The following is a 16,452-nucleotide window of genomic DNA, read 5'->3' on the forward strand; positions in this document are numbered from 1 at the left end:
TGGCAGCTGCTTGGCACATTTGGGCTCTAGGGACAGGGTCACTGGGAGAAGGAAAGGCCAGGCCCATGGATGGCTGATCAGGAAGTGTGACATGTAGAATGTTTGCCAGCCCCTCCCAGGTCAATCCTGGAGAAAATTGTCTCTCTGTTCAACTTACAGAAGCAATATGGTAAGAGCTCAGAGGTGGGAGAGAAGGGGTCCAGGGACACCCAAGCAGCGGTAAAAGTGATGCGGTGATATGGCTGATCCTACCTACTTTGGATGTTACCTTTTGAAAGCAAGATGAGTGTTTGAGCACCTCTCACATGGTTTGCCTGTGTGTCACGTGTGTCGTGCTGCTGCCACCTCACCCACACCACTCACACACCACCTGACCATCCTGCACTGTGGGCTCAAGCCTGAAGGTCAGAGATGCAAGGTTCTGCAGCCTGGTTTCTGTGGCTGGCCAGACGTACCTTCTCTGGGTTGGCCACACTCAGAGGCCTCTCTCTCCCTTCTCTCTGGAAAGGGATCTGTCCTACATCAAGATCATGGACGTGGGGCAGAGCTATGTGGTGAACCGGGTGGCTGACCACATCCAGAGCCGCATTGTGTACTACCTTATGAACATCCACGTCACACCCCGCTCCATCTACCTCTGCCGGCATGGCGAGAGCGAGCTCAACCTCAAAGGCCGGATCGGCGGGGACACAGGACTGTCTGCCCGGGGCAGGGAGGTCAGTGTGGGGGTGGGGCCAAGGGGCCGTGTACTGGCATCTCTTCCTGGATGTGGGCACTGTGCTGGGCCCCAGCTCTTATGGCTGATGTGCAGCCTGCAGTGCTGTGTGACCAGCTGAGGTGAACCATCTTCATTTCAGTTCAGAATGTACCCACCATGAAGGGAGATGGTCACCAAGCAAATGCCTGGACTTCTGGCCTTCATGTGAGCTGTTGCCAGCTGAGCTCCTCTCCTGGGAGAGGGCTGCTGCCCCAGAAGGGGCCCTAGTCCCCACAGTGCAGCTCATGGTTGTGCCCCAGCCCAGGGGAGATATTGAGGTCCACTGGGGAGGTGGTGCATTCCAGGGCTCATGGTTCAAGGGGGATGGAGGCTGATGAGCCATGGCTAGAACTGGGGAGGACGCACAAGACAGCACATGTCAGGGTAGGGTGTCATTAAAAGGTTAGTTTATGTTTTTTTAATCACACCTGAGACAAACCTCATGGATCCCATGGCTGTGGGATCCTTTGTGGGCAGCTCAGAACCATGGGTCTGAATTTGCTTGTGGTATGTTTCAGTTTGCCAAGAGTCTGGCCCAGTTCATCAGTGATCAGAACATCAAGGACCTGAAGGTCTGGACGAGTCAAATGAAGAGGACGATCCAGACGGCTGAGGCGCTAGGCGTGCCCTATGAGCAGTGGAAGGTTCTCAACGAGATAGACGCAGTGAGTACCAGCCCCTCCCCCACCACGTTCCCCGGCACAGCCGTGCTCAACCACGGTGGCAGTGTTGAGGGTCAGAGAGAGCTTTCTCCTTGGCTTCTCTTCATTGTTTTAAGATTTTAATTCATTCCTCCCTGTTTCCTTCCCTCTCTTCTATTTGCATTTAACCGTCTAGACCAACTGGAATTCGTTTTGATGTTTTAACGTAAGCCTTAAATCCAATCTTTCCCTAGTTGACTCATTTTCCTATAACCATCTATCCATCCTTTCCTTGTTGATTTATTTCACCCACTTACATTACGTTCTTGTATATAGCCTGTGTGTCTGTTCATATGCCAGTATCACAGGTTTTAATTAGGGCAATTTTTTGTTTCTAATTAGGGCAGTTTTAAACTTACGTTTATTGGCTATCATTCAGGTATCTTTTTTTTTTTTTAATCCTATTGGTTTGTCTGTGTCTTTCATATTGTTTTTAGAAGTCTTCAAAACAATTTATTCTGAATATGATGCATACCTGGTAATTTTTAATTGAATGCCAGACATTTTTGTATTAACGATCGCAGAGCTAATTTGAAGCTCTGTTTAATGTTATTAATTTTTTTTCTCCAGCAAGGAGATTTCCTTTTGCTCCTAGCAGGCAGTGGGGATGACTTGAATCTAGTCAGGAAGAGAGCCGATTCAGAGCTGAGTTTTGATCTTTGTGGTGGCTGCTCAGTTTTCCGATCACTCCTGCCCTTTGGTATAGCCCTTAAGGCTTCTAACTAAAAACATTGCAGGCCCCCAAACTTATGTTTTTGCCTCTTCAGTCCCACAAGACTGCCACTACCTCTGCCAAGCTTCTACCTACTTAGTCCTGACTTTTTCTCAGCTTCTCAGCCTTTCAGCTGCCACTGTTGAATTGGCAAAACCCCAGATGGAAAATGATGCCATAAATTGGGTTCACCTCTTTGGATTTCCCTTTGCTTCAGGATCTTGGCTTTTAATGCCCTCTCTGCCTTGGTAGCTCCAAGATGACGTCAAACAGATTAAAACTTTTTTTTTTTGTCTGATTTTTCTAGTTGTGCTTCCTACAGAGCTGGTATGAAACAAGCTAGTTCACCATTGCCTGAAGTAGAGTTTTCTAATGGGATCAGATCTGATCTGGTCTTGAGAGTGGTTTTGTTGATGTGAGGTGGGAGTGATAATCTGGAGAAGGGCGGCTAGTTGAGGGCCACTTGCAGTGGCCTGGTGAAGGTGATGACATTTGGTACTTGGATGTTGGTAGTAAGAAGGAGAGGAGTGGATGGATTTAAAGAATGTTTATTCATTTATTCATCACATGTTTATGTGCACCTACCCTGTGCTGGGGACTGGGCCACGTGCTGGGGACCGTTATCCTGGGGGAGAAGTGATTGAAGCTGATGACAACTGACTGTAGGGGTGAAAAGGAGGGAAGTGTCCAGATGACTCCATGTTTCTAGCCACTGGGATGGGGTCTTGGGGTAAAGAGAGTGATGTGCTCACATCAGAACAGGAACTTTGTGTGTGCTCAGTAAATAAGGAAAGGAAGTTATTGGGAGATATTCAAGAGAAAACACTTCCAAGGCAGTTTGATTTCTGAGGTGAATTTGGAGCTTGGACATCTTCCCCAAAGAGATGGTTCTTAGGGCAGCAGGAGTGGGTAAGGTGGCCGGCAGAGGAGAGGTGGGCCCTGGGCAAAGCCCTGGGGAGCCCCAGCATTTAAAGGGCTACAGAGGAGTCTGTACATGGGTGTCCAGTGAGGTAGAAGTGAAACCACGCAGTAGAGGTCATGGAAGTCAAATCAAAGAGAAGACAATGGTCATTGGGGTGAGATACCACTGGGGAGGAAGTGAGACCAGCCTCCAAACTGAATATTAGGTTGTCATGACAAAGTATCTTGGCATGAGCCTGGTGTTGCAAATGCCCAGTCGGAGTAGGTGGAGGAATGAGTGGGAGGCAAGGGCACTCAGAGTGAAGGGAGACTTTGCCATGTGTAAATGCTGTTAAGGGGGGGGCTGGTAGAATGGGGGAGCCAACAAAGCCATCGAGTGGGCAGAGGCCCAGATTCTGGTATATTAGACGGAAGGGGGTGCAGGTGGGCGTGGGGAACTGTGTCTGATGTCTTCTTCAGAATCTTATGTAGGTTTTCCCTTAAGTGTGAGAAATAAGAGAAAGAGGTTTCAAACGGGAGGTAGCTGGCAAGGGTTGGGGGAACAGCATCACTGGACTGGAGACAAAGAGTTCTCTGGAGAACCTTTGTCTGTGTCCCATGGGTGATCCTGCAGCCCCAGCAAATGGTATGCAGCTGTGGAAAAGGCTGAATGGTTTTGTCTATGTGAGCATGATGGCAACACAGTGGGCAGGGGAGGTGAGTTGAGAGGAGGGTAATGAAGCCATATTGCCACGGAATTCATCCAAGTTGGTGGGGGATGAGTGACAACAGGGAAGTCCTGTCCATGACATCATGAGATGAGCGGGCCTGCAAGGGACACAGTCTTCATAGGGACAGCCAGGGCAAAGGAGACTGACAGGCTAACAAGGGATGCAGCTCTGGAGGGCCCCTGGGGAGCTTGGGCCCACTGGCTGCAGGAAGAAGCCTCCTTATAAGTTCATCTGAATAAGGTCTTGTAGCCCTCTGGTCGACAGAAAAGCCATGACAAATTATTTTATTCACTCTAGTAATTTTTCAGTTGATTCTCTTGGTTTTCTTGATGAACTATCACAGTTTTTGCCTCCGCAATTTCTGCACTGTGTGTTTCTGTTTGGTATTATTGCATTGGTCCGAACAAGTGATGGGAAAACCAGACGGATGTCCTTGTTTTGTTCTTGATTTGAGTGAGCCACCTCTTGGGCTTCCACCCTTTAGAGTGGTGATAGTACTGAGCTGATCCCATTCCTGATTTGTTTTTTAAAATTTATTACAGCAAATTCTCAATTACATACAAAAGTAAAGAGAATATTATCATAAATCCTCATACACCTCCCTCTGCCATCCCTTCTGAAGTCTTTTAAAGCAGCTCTCAGGCATAATATTGTTTCATTTGTCTATGTCTCTCTAAAAGTAAGTTAAGGACTCTCTTTCATTTTCATAACCATAATGTTATTATGAAACTTTAAAAATAAAACAGTCATTACTTCATCTAATCCATATACAAATTCCTTTGCATGCCTCATAAGTTATCTTTATAGTTGGTTTGTTTAAAGCAAGGCTTAAACAAGTCTGTACATTCCATTTGTGTTTTGTTTTTTTAGAGAGTTTTTTTATCATCTATTGAGTTAATATTTTTCTTATTGAAGTATTACTTCTTATAGTCACCCTCATATTCTTAGAGTAAATTCAAGTCAGTGGTGTAAATTATTCTTGTTTTTGTTTTTTAAAAATTTATTAATAAGTGATATTTCCCTGTGTTTTTTGGTTCTGCATTTTTCAGGTTTACATACCTGAATTACGCTGATATTATAAAATGAACTTGGTGAATTTTCAGACTCTTTTAAGCCTGTGGGATATTTGCTCTTTCTTCTGCAAAAATCCCTAGCTAGGAGTTAGGGTAATTCTTTAATGACAATTAAATTAAAATTTATTCTTTGGTCTATTTTGCTTTCTTTCTTTCTTTTTCTTTTGTTTCTTTTTACATGAGTCATATTTTTTGGCCCCAACATTTTATTATCAAAAGCTTCACACATATAGAAGAATTGAAAGACTAGTAGCACAGTATACCAGTATACCGACTGTATTAGTTTTCTGTTGCTGCATGACAAATTACCACAAACTTAGCAGCTTCAAACAATACACATTTATTATTACACAGCTTCTGCAGATCAGGTGACTGGCAGGATATGGTTACATACCCTGCTCAGAGTCTCAGCAGGCTGCAAAGTGTGGGCTGGGTCTGCAGCCTCAGCTGAGGTGTGGGGTCCTGACCCAAGCTCACATGGTTGTTTGTAGAATTCATCTCCTTAGGTTGTAGGACTGACTTCCCTGTTTTCTCTCTAGCTGTCAGTCAGAGGGTGTTCTCAGCTCCTAAAAGTCATCCATAGTTCCTTACTACTTGGCCCTCTCACCACATGGCAGCTTATTTCTCAAAGCCAGTGAGAGAGAGGCTCTTTCATCTGCTAAGATGGAATCATATAATGAAATAGGATCATGGGATTGACATCCTGTCACCTTTGCCATGTTCTTTTAGTTAGAAGCGTGTCACAGATTCTGCCCTCACTCAGGCGGAGAGGATTATATAAGAGCTGGACTCATTGAGGGGCATCTTGGAATGTACCGGTCACCCCCACCCCCTAGTTTCTACTGTCAACGTTTACTATGCCTGCGTTTTCATCCCTGTCCCTGAGTGATCTTGATCATTTATTTTATCCAAAATGTATTTGTTCATCAGAGTGTTAAAAGTTCTTAGTATATTCCTGTAAGTTGTACACTCATATAGTTATATCTCACTATCAGTTGTGATGGCATCTTTCTCCATCCTTTGATTTTTTGTTTTCTTCCCCCTCTTTTTCAATTACATTTGCTGGAGAATGGTCATTCATTCATTTTTTCCCAAAGAACCAGATCTCATATTGTATCACTCCTATGTTTTTTTCCATTTTCTAATTAATTTACTTTTACTTTTGTCTATTTTATTTTCCTTTAGATTTTTACTTCTAGAGTTTATTGACTGCTGAAAACACTTAAGCTATTTTCTGATTGGTTTTGTTGTGTCGAGAATGTGAACTGTAACTTCAGCCTTTTGAACTCATTCAGGGCTTTCTTTGTTGCCTAAACATCTCATGGGCTCCTTGAAAGGAAGGTCTGTTGTCTGTCAGTTGTATACAACATTCCATGTATGTCCATTATCTAATTTTATGAAGGAATAGCAGTGGGTTGCTTTTTTTTTTAGATGTGATAGTGAAACATTCTAACTTTTAGAGTCTTATGTTGAAGTATTTCTCGATGAAATGAAATGTATCTGATATTTGTTTCAAAGTAATCCAGTGGGCTGGGAAGAGAGAAAGCAGGTATGAGTTTAGTTGAAACAAGATTGGCTGTGTGTTTTTAATATTTATGGCTAAGAGCTGGGTATATGGGTTCATTGTACTATTGTCTCTACTTTTGTATATAGCTGAAATTTCCACAAGAAAAATTTTGTTTGGATAACAATAATTTCAGTTTATTTAGTTACATTAAATTTTCTGTGTCCTTATTTTGTCTTCTTGATCCTCATAAATCAAGAGTTAGATTCACTCTATAATTGTGGGTTTGTTTGCTTTTTCTTGCATTTTCCCTTGTATAGTTTATTGTGTTTTTGCTTTATATATTATAATGTTTTGTTATAAAGTAAATTTAAATTCATGGCTTATGAGTTGTGGGACATAGAAGGAAGCAGATGGCCACTCAGATTAAATACAATGGGGGTTTATAGAGGAGCTGTTTATGAAGATAGGCACAGGGTGTAGGGAAATCACAAGGGGTTGTGCATTGTACTGTGCTTGTAATAGCAGGAGCTGTTACTCTCCTTGGGTAGTGGAGAGAGAGAGAGAGAGAGAGAGAGAGAGAGAGAGAGAGAGAGAGAAGAGAGAGAGAGAGAGAGAGAGAGAGAGAGAGAGAGAGAGAGAGAGAGAGAGAAGAGAGAGAGAGAGAGAGAGAGAGAGAGTGAGAGAGAGATTTGTTTAGAGATAGAGAGAGAGAGAGAGAGAGTATAGAGTAGAGAGAGAGAGAGAGAGAGAAGAGAGAAGAGAGAGAGAGAGAGAGAGAAGAGAGAGAGAGAGAGAGAGAGAGAGAGAGAGAGAGAGAGAGAGAGAGAGAGAGAGAGAGAAGAGAGAGAGAGAGAGAGAGAGAGAGAGAGAGAGAGAGAAGAGAGAGAGAGAGAGAGAGAGAGAGAAGAGAGAAGAGAGAGAGAGAGAGAGAGAGAGAGAGAGAGAAGAGAGAAGAGAGAGAGAGAGAGAGAGAGAGAGAGAAGAGAGAAGAGAGAGAGAGAGAGAGAGAGAGAGAGAGAGAGAAGAGAGAAGAGAGAGAGAGAGAGAGAGAGAAGAGAGAAGAGAGAGAGAGAGAGAGAGAGAGCGAGAGAGAGAGACTAGAGAAGAGAGAGAGAGAGAGAGAGAGAGAAGAGAGAAGAGAGAGAGAGAGAGAGAGAGGAGAGAGAGAGGATACAGGAACCTGGGGGAGGGGAGCAGTGTGGAGAGAGCAGCCTGACAGGATGGGATCTCAAGTGAGGATCTAGCCTGCTGTAGTCAATTGAGGGGGCCTGGAAATAAAGACCTCCCCACTCATTCTTTCCCTCCCTTTGATTTCCTATCAGGATTTCTCATGGTCTAGCCCAGCCAGACATGGCTGTGGGACCTTTGTGGATGCCACCTGGGCAGAGAGCAGGTGGACAAGGGGGAGACAGATCTGGATGGGCAAAGGAGATCAATCAGCACAGTTTCATTTTGTTTCAGCACTATAAAGATGGCTGTTCCATTGTCTTCTGGGGTGCGCTGTTTCAAATGCAAAGTCTCTTGTCATTATCATCTTTGTTCTTCTCGTACATAAGTGTCTTCTTTTTCTTTGACTGCTTTTAACATTTTCTCTTTATCACTGGTTTTAGCAATTTTGGGGTTTATTGAGAGTCTTTGGTTTCTGAGTTCTAAATATCAAATTTGAAAAGATTTTAGCTATCAGTTTCTTCAAATTTTTTTCTGTCATCCTGCCTCCTGCTCTGGACTCCAGTGAAATCTGTGATGGACCGCTTTGTATTGTCCCACAGTTCAGCAAGCTGCTTTTCTTTTTTTTTTTTTTTCCTAGTTTTTTTTTCTTCTTGAGATAGTTTTTATCAGTTTGCATAGTTTCTATTATGCTATGGCTTCAGGTTCACTTAGCTTTGCTTCTGCATCGTTAATAAAATCATCCAGTGAACATTTCATTTCAGATACTGTGTTTTTATATTCTAGGAGTTCAATTTTTTTCTTTTGTTTTATTATTTTTTCTTCATAAGCAGATTTGTGGGTTTACAAAATAATCATGCATAAAATACAGGATTGTCATCCACCACCCCCCCACCATCACCTTACATTGGTGTGAAACATTTGTTACGATTGATGATAGTACATTTTTATAATTGTTCTGTTAGTTAAAGTCCATAGTTTAGCTTAGGTTTTACTGTATAATGTAATTTCATGGATTAAAATTTTTTTACTCCTCGACCATATGTACGATCTAACATTTTCCCTTTTAATCATATACAAATATATATTTCATTGCTGAAAATTGTATTCACAATGTGCTAACATCACCCCTATCCATTATCAAAACATTTCCATCATTTGAAATAAGAAACCTGTACATTTTAAGACTTAACTTCCCATTCCCTATCCCCACCCTATCCCCTGGTAACTGATATTCTAGATTCGGGCTCTATGATTTTACTCATTCTAATTGTTTCAAGTCAGTTAGTTCATACAATGATTGTCCTTTTGTATCTGGCTTATTCCACGCAAGGTGATGTCTTCATGGTTTGTCTGTTTTGTCATTTGATTGTTTGTGTATACCCATTTTGTTTATCCATTCATTGATTGATGGACCTTTGGGTTGCTTCCATCTTTTGGCAATTGCGAACAATGTCTCTGGGAACATCCGTATGCAAATATCTGTTTGAATCCCTGCTTCTAATTCTTTGGGGTATATACCTAGTGTAGGATTGCTGGGTCTTATGGTAGTTCTATACCTAGCTTTCTGATGAACTGCCAAACTGTCTTCCACAGTGGCTGTTCCATTTTACATTGCCACCAGCAATGAATGAATGTCCCTATTTCTTTGCATCTCCTCCAACACTTGTAATTTTTTTTTTTTTTTTTTTAATATAGCACCCGTTCTAACGGATGTGAAATAGTAATTCATAGTGGTTTTGATTTGTATTTCCCTGATGGCTAATGATGTTGTGCATCTTTTCATGTGCTTTCTGGCCATTTATGTATCTTCTTTGGAGAGATTTCTATTCAAGATTTTTGCCCATTGTTTAATTAGGTTGCTTGTCTTTTTGTTGTTGAGTTGAAGGATTCCTTATATATTCTAGATATTAAACTGTTTGAGATATGTAGTTTCCAAATATTTTCTTTCATTGTGTAGATTGTCATTTACTTTCATGATAAAGTCCTTTGAAGCATAACAATTTTTAATTTTGTTTAGGTCTCATTTGCCTATTTTTTTCTTTTGTTGTTTGTGCTTTGGGTATAAAGTCTAAGAAACCATTGCCTTTCACAAGGTCCTGAAGATGCTTCTGTATTTTTTCTTCTAGAGTTTGATATTCTACCTCTTAAATTTAGGTCTTTGATCCATTTTGAGTTGATTTTTATAAATGGTGTGAGGTAGGGATCCTCCATTTTTTAATTTAATTTAATTTTTATTTTTGCAAATGGAGATCCAGTTTTCCCAGCACCATTTGTTGAAGAGACTATTATTTCCCAATTGAGTGGTTTTTGCCACCTTGTCAAAAATCAGTTGGTCAAAAGGGGGAATAGAAATGTAACAAAATAAGTGGCTAAGAGATTTCAAGTAGCGTCTAGAGGCTATCCTGGAGGTTACAAGCTTCAGCTAGATATTACTAATTGCTATGGTATACCAAGCCCCAACCAATAGTGTTCCTGTAAACCCTAAAATATACTTAGGGCTCTATCTGAGACTCTATGAAAGTTTCAGTCACTAAGTCTATTTTTCGGAAACTTAAAACCTCCAGATGATTCCTAGGCCAGATAAGCCCTGAAACCCAGAGTTACCAGTCTCTCCAAGAGCGTCAACCAGTTGCATCCCCTTACCCTACAATGTTGATGTCACTTTTCAACTTGAAGGAGGGAGAATGGGTGTTGCCTATATATCCCTAAAGATTGGGAGAAGGATTAGAGGAGGAGGAGGAATTGTAAACAGAGACGATAGGATTTAACAAACAAGTATGACTACTGAATCATTGTATTGATATTTTATTTTTGGTGTCCAGTCTCTTAAAACAGCTAGAGGGAAACATCTGAGGTGGTGGAACTATAACCTATACCATACATTGAAATTTGTTCTAAAGCTACTGTATATGTTAAAATGTATTTGAAATTTCTTACTTTTTTGTATATATGTTACATTTCACAATAAAAAATGTTTAAAAAATAAAAATAATAATTGGGCAATAAATAAGACAAAAATCAGTTGATCATAAGATCATTTTTTAAAAAGTATTTTTCTAGTATGTCCATATTCTCATCTTAAATGGTGTTTTCTGGATTTTTATCCTCTTCCTTGGGATAGGCCATCATTTCCTGTTTCTTTGTTTGACTTATACTCTTTTGTTGCACATTGTACATTAAAGTATTAACTGTGGGATTTATTCACTGAGAGTTCTGTTTCTTGGTTTTATACATCTGTTGATCAAACACAGATTTTCTTGAACTTCAGCCCTTCTATCAGGAAGATCTGCAAAGGCAAATGCGGGGTTTTCTCTGTCTTTCTAGGCCTCTGTCTTGTCTAGGCTTTTGCTTGTTATTTGTTTTGGAGTTCCCCTGTTTATAGGAGTTTGTTTTTCTCCTCTGTTTCTCAGGAGACAGATCTTCTTTTCTCAGATGTTTGATGCCAACAGGCTTTGCTCTAGACTGTCTGCCTGTGTAGTTTTTCACACTCCTTTCAGTTTTTCAAATTGTTTTTGCTGGGAGGGCAAATTCTGGGAGTAGGGCAACTGAAGAGGACCTTCCCAAATTTGTCTTACCCAACCAAAACAGGGCCAGGGACACACAACAAAGGTGCAGACTGGCTCCAAAATGCCCAGGGAAAGGGCATCAGGAAGAGTGCCAAGAGTGTCTTCATGACCTCCCAAAGCTGAGCTTTCCTGACCTGCCCCACAAATGCAGCTATTCAGCTAACTTTATCAGGTGGTCCTCAGGAAGTACAGTATCTTTGAGTCTCCACCACAGCTGTTAGTGGACAAAGACAGTGTATTCTTTTGCCTCGTGTGTTCAAATGGCCAATTCTGAGATACCGGGGGTTCAGCGAGAGAAAAAGTTTATTACTAGGCATGTAGCCGATCAGATGGCCTAACAGCCCAAAATCTGTCTCCCCAAATGGTAGTAATTCTGATAGTTTTATAAAACGAAAAAATGAGCAGGTTTTAAGATAATGAGCACGATGGCCCCTGATAATATAATTAGAGTCGATTTAATTATTGAGCATGCACAGATTGATTACATGCTTAGTCACAGAACATGTGTAAGAAAATGGCAACCTTGATATGATGATGGGTATATGTGCCAGTTTGGAGCTATTGTGTACCCCAGAAAAGCCATGTATTAATCCTCATCCAATCTTGTGAGGGCAGCAATTTCTTTTCTTTTCTTTTCTTTTTTTTTACATGAGCAGGCACTAGGAATTGAACTGGGTGTCCAGCATCAACCATTTCTTTTCATTCTGATTCAGTACTGTAGGATGGAATCTTTTGATTAGATTATCTCTGTGAAGATTAGCGTGCTGAATTATGGGTGTGACCTTTGATTAGCTGGAGATGTGACTCTGCCCATTCAAGGTGGGTCTTAATTAGTTTATTGGAGTCCTTTAAAAGGGAAACATTTTGAAGAAATGAGAGCGCAAATACAGACATTTGGAGAGCACAGGTGACAGAGCTGAGAGAGAGCCAACACAAGACCCAGACATTTGGAGAGGCCCAGCACACGTTGCCATGTGCCTTCCCATGAAATGCTAAGCAAGTCAGAACTCAGAGTTGTATACTGGAGGAGCTAGGTGAAGACCTGCAGATACTTAGAGAAGAAAACGCTGGCATCAAAAGCTGGAAGCAGCAGAACCAGAAATAAGGACCAGCCGTTGTCAGGCACATGCCTTTCCGAATTGCTCTTCCTTGAGCAAAGGTATCTTTCTCTGGATGCCTTAGTTAGAACATACTTATGGCCTTAGAACTGTAAACTGGCAACTTATTAAATTCCCTTTTTAAAAGTCGTTTCATTTCTGATATAGTGCTTTCCAGCAGCATTAGCAAGCTAGTATAGAATGATTTTTAGTGTTATAGTGAGGTATAGGTGACTTGTAGGTTAAAGTTTAAGCTACTGCACCTGTCAGGCCCATTTTGGTTAGATCCAGTCTTGGTTATCAAGATAACTGTGGACTTAGAGTGAGTTAATTCTGGGTTAACCCAAGGCCCTTCGTTAGTACATATTAGGGGCTGTCTTTAGTGAATACAAGACTCTAAAGTTGAAAAAGTGGATGAATGTGTACAAATGAAGGTTGGTCACAAGGTTTTTACAACCACAGGGCAGAAGATAAAGGCTATACAATCATTTCAGAGATCAAGGCAATTAGATTACATTTTAGAGATTTCAGTTATTTCCCTCTGTCTACTCCAATATACTAGAAAGCAAAAAGAAATATCTATATAATGATTCAGTAATCAAAATCATCCCTTAAATTCTTTTTTATTTATTTATTTTTTATTTTTTTATTAACGGAAAGAAAAAAAAGGAAATTAACACAACATTTAGAAATCATACCATTCTACATATGCACTCAGTAATTCTTAACATCATCACATAGATGCATGATCATCGTTTCTTAGTACATTTGCATTGGTTTAGAGGAACTAGCAACACAACAGAAAAAGATATAAAATGTTAATATAGAGAAAAGAAATAAAAGTAGTAATAATAGTAAAAAAACAAAACAAAACAAACCCTATAGCTCAGATGCAGCTTCATTCAGTGTGTTAACATGATTACTTTACAATTAGGTATTATTGTGCTGTCCATTTTTGAGTTTTTGTATCTAGTCCTGTTGCACAGTCTGTATCCCTTCAGCTTCAATTACCCATTGTCTTACCCTGTTTCTAACTCCTGCTGGACTCTGTTACCAATGACATATTTCAAGTTTATTCTCGAATGTCCGTTCACATCAGTGGGACCATACAGTATTTGTCCTTTAGTTTTTGGCTGGACTCACTCAGCATAATATTCTCTAGGTCCATCCATGTTATTACATGTTTCATAAGTTTATCTTGTCCTAAAGCTGCATAGTATTCCATTGTATGTATATACCACAGTTTGTTTAGCCATTCTTCTGTTGATGGACATTTTGGCTGTTTCCATCTCTTTGCAATTGTAAATAACGCTGCTATAAACATTGGTGTGCAAATGTCCGTTTGTGTCTTTGCCCTCAAGTCCTTTGAGTAGATACCTAGCAATGGTATTGCTGGGTCGTATGGCAATTTTGAGGAACCGCCAAACTGCCTTCCACGGCTGCCTTGCACCATTTGACATTCCCACCAACAGTGGATAAGTATGCCTCTTTCTCCGCATCCTCTCCAGCACTTGTCATTTTCTGTTTTGTTGATAATGGCCATTCTGGTGGGTGTGAGATGATATCTCATTGTGGTTTTGATTTGCATTTCTCTAATGGCCAGGGACATTGAGCATCTCTTCATGTGCCTCTTGGCCATCCGTATTTCCTCTTCTGGTAGGTATCTGTTCAAGTCTTTTTCCCATTTTGTAATTGGGTTGGCTGTCTTTTTGTTGTTGAGTTGAACAATCTCTCATAAATTCTGGATACTAGACCTTTATCTGATATGTCATTTCCAAATATTATCTCCCATTGTGTAGGCTGTCTTTCTACTTTCTTGATGAAGTTCTTTGATGCACAAAAGTGTTTAATTTTGAGGAGCTCCCATTTATTTATTTCTTCAGTGCTCTTGCTTTAGGTTTAAGGTCCATAAAACCGCCTCCAGTTGTAAGATTCATAAGATATCTCCCTACATTTTCCTCTGTTTTATGGTCTTAGACCTGATGTTTAGATCTTTGATCCATTTTGAGTTAACTTTTGTATAAGGTGTGAGATGCGGGTCTTCTTTCATTCTTTTACATATGGATATCCAGTTCTCTAGGCACCATTTATTGAAGAGACTGTTCTGTCCCAGGTGAGTTGGCTTGACTGCCTTATCAAAGATCAAATGTCCATAGATGAGAGGGTCTATATCTGAGCACTCTATTCGATTCCATTGGTCGATATATCTATCTTTATGCCAATACCATGCTGTTTTGACCACTGTGGCTTCATAAGATGCCTTAAAGTCCGGCATCGCTAGACCTCCAGCTTCGTTTTTTTTTTCCTCAAGATGTTTTTAGCAATTCGGGGCACCCTGCCCTTCCAGATAAATTTGCTTATTGGTTTTTCTAATTCTGAAAAATAAGTTGTTGGGATTTTGATTGGTATTGCATTGAATCTGTAGATCAGTTTAGGTAGGATTGAGATCTTAATTATATTTAGTCTTCCAATCCATGAACACGGTATGCCCTTCCATCTATTTAGGTCTTCTGTGATTTCTTTTAGCAGTTTTTTGTAGTTTTCTTTATATAGGTTTTTTGTCTCTTTGGTTAAATTTATTCCTAGGTATTTTATTCTTTTAGTTGCGATTGTAAATGGGATTCGTTTCTTGATTTCCCCCTCAGCTTGTTCATTACTAGTGTATAGAAAAGCTACAGATTTTTGAATGTTGATCTTGTAGCCTGCTACTTTGCTGTACTCATTTATTAGCTCTAGTAATTTTGTTGTGGATTTTTCTGGGTTTTCGACGTATAGTATCATATCGTCTGCAAACAGTGATAGTTTTACTTCTTCCTTTCCAATTTTGATGCCTTGTATTTCTTTTTCTTGTCTAATTGCTCTGGCTAGAACCTCCAACACGATGTTGAATAATAGTGGTGATAATCAACATCCTTGTCTTGTTCCTGATCTTAGGGGGAAAGTTTTCAATTTTTTCCCATTGAGGATGATATTAGCTGTGGGTTTTTCATATATTCCCTCTATCATTTTAAGGAAGTTCCCTTGTATTCCTATCTTTTGAAGTGTTTTCAACAGGAAAGGATGTTGAATCTTGTCAAATGCCTTCTCTGCATCAATTCAGATGATCATGTGATTTTTCTGCTTTGATTTGTTGATGTGGTGTATTACATTAATTGATTTTCTTATGTTGAACCATCCTTGCATACTGGGATGAATCCTACTTGGTCATGATGTATAATTCTTTTAATGTGTTGTTGGATATGATTTGCTAGAATTTTATTGAGAATTTTTGCATCTGTATTCATTAGAGAGATTGGTCTGTAGTTTTCTTTTTTTGTAATATCTTTGCCTGGTTTTGGTATGAGGGTGATGTTGGCTTCATAGAATGAATTAGGTAGTTTTCCCTCCACTTCGATTATGTTGAAGAGTTTGAGGAGAGTTGGTCCGAATTCTTTCTGGAATGTTTGATAGAATTCACATGTGAAGCCGTCTGGTCCTGGACTTTTCTTTTTAGGAAGCTTTTGAATAACTAATTCAATTTCTTTACTTGTGATTGGTTTGTTGAGGTCATCTATTTCTTCTTGAGTCAGAGTTGGTTGTTCATGTCTTTCCAGGAACCCGTCCATTTCATCTAAATTGTTGTATTTATTAGCGTAAAGTTGTTCATAGTATCCTGTTATTACCTCCTTTATTTCTGTGAGGTCAGTAGTTATGTCTCCTCTTCCATTTCTGATCTTATTTATTTGCATCCTCTCTCTTCTTCTTTTTGTCAATCTTGCTAAGGGCCCATCAATCTTACTGATTTTCTCATAGAACCAACTTCTGGTCTTATTGATTTTCTCTATTGTTTTCATGTTTTCAATTTCATTTATTTCTGCTCTGATCTTTGTTATTTCTTTCCTTTTGCTTGCTTTGGAATTAGTTTGCTGTTCTTTATCCAGTTCTTCCAGGTGGACAGTTAATCCTGCATTTTTGCCTTTTCTTCTTTTCTGATAAAGGCATTTAGGGCAATAAATTTCCCTCTTAGCACTGCCTTTGCTGCGTCCCATAAGTTTTGATATGTTGTGTCTTCATTTTCATTCGCCTCTAGGTATTTACTAATTTCTCTCGCAATTTCTTCTTTGACCCACTTGTTGTTTAAGGGTGTGTTGTTGAGCCTCCATGTATTTGTGAATTTTCTGGCACTCCGCCTATTATTGATTTCCAACTTCATTCCTTTATGATCCGAGAAAGTGTTGTGTATGATTTCAATCTTTTTA

The 16,452-nt window shown here is 40.1% G+C and overlaps 1 protein-coding gene across 3 annotated transcripts in view; it reads left to right on the forward strand.

The window, feature by feature from the left end:
• PFKFB4 (6-phosphofructo-2-kinase/fructose-2,6-biphosphatase 4) overlaps nt 1-16,452 on the forward strand; it is a 75,258-nt gene that overhangs the window by 21,595 nt on the left and 37,211 nt on the right. For all 3 annotated transcript variants that reach the window (XM_077129413.1, XM_077129411.1, XM_077129412.1), the window contains exons 8-9: nt 509-716; nt 1,276-1,422. In XM_077129413.1, the coding sequence (XP_076985528.1) occupies nt 509-716; nt 1,276-1,422 (355 nt within the window). The remainder of the gene's footprint in view (nt 1-508; nt 717-1,275; nt 1,423-16,452) is intronic.

Source organism: Tamandua tetradactyla, chromosome 15 (genome assembly GCF_023851605.1).
Source record: "Tamandua tetradactyla isolate mTamTet1 chromosome 15, mTamTet1.pri, whole genome shotgun sequence".
NCBI classification, from domain to species: Eukaryota; Metazoa; Chordata; class Mammalia; order Pilosa; family Myrmecophagidae; genus Tamandua; species Tamandua tetradactyla.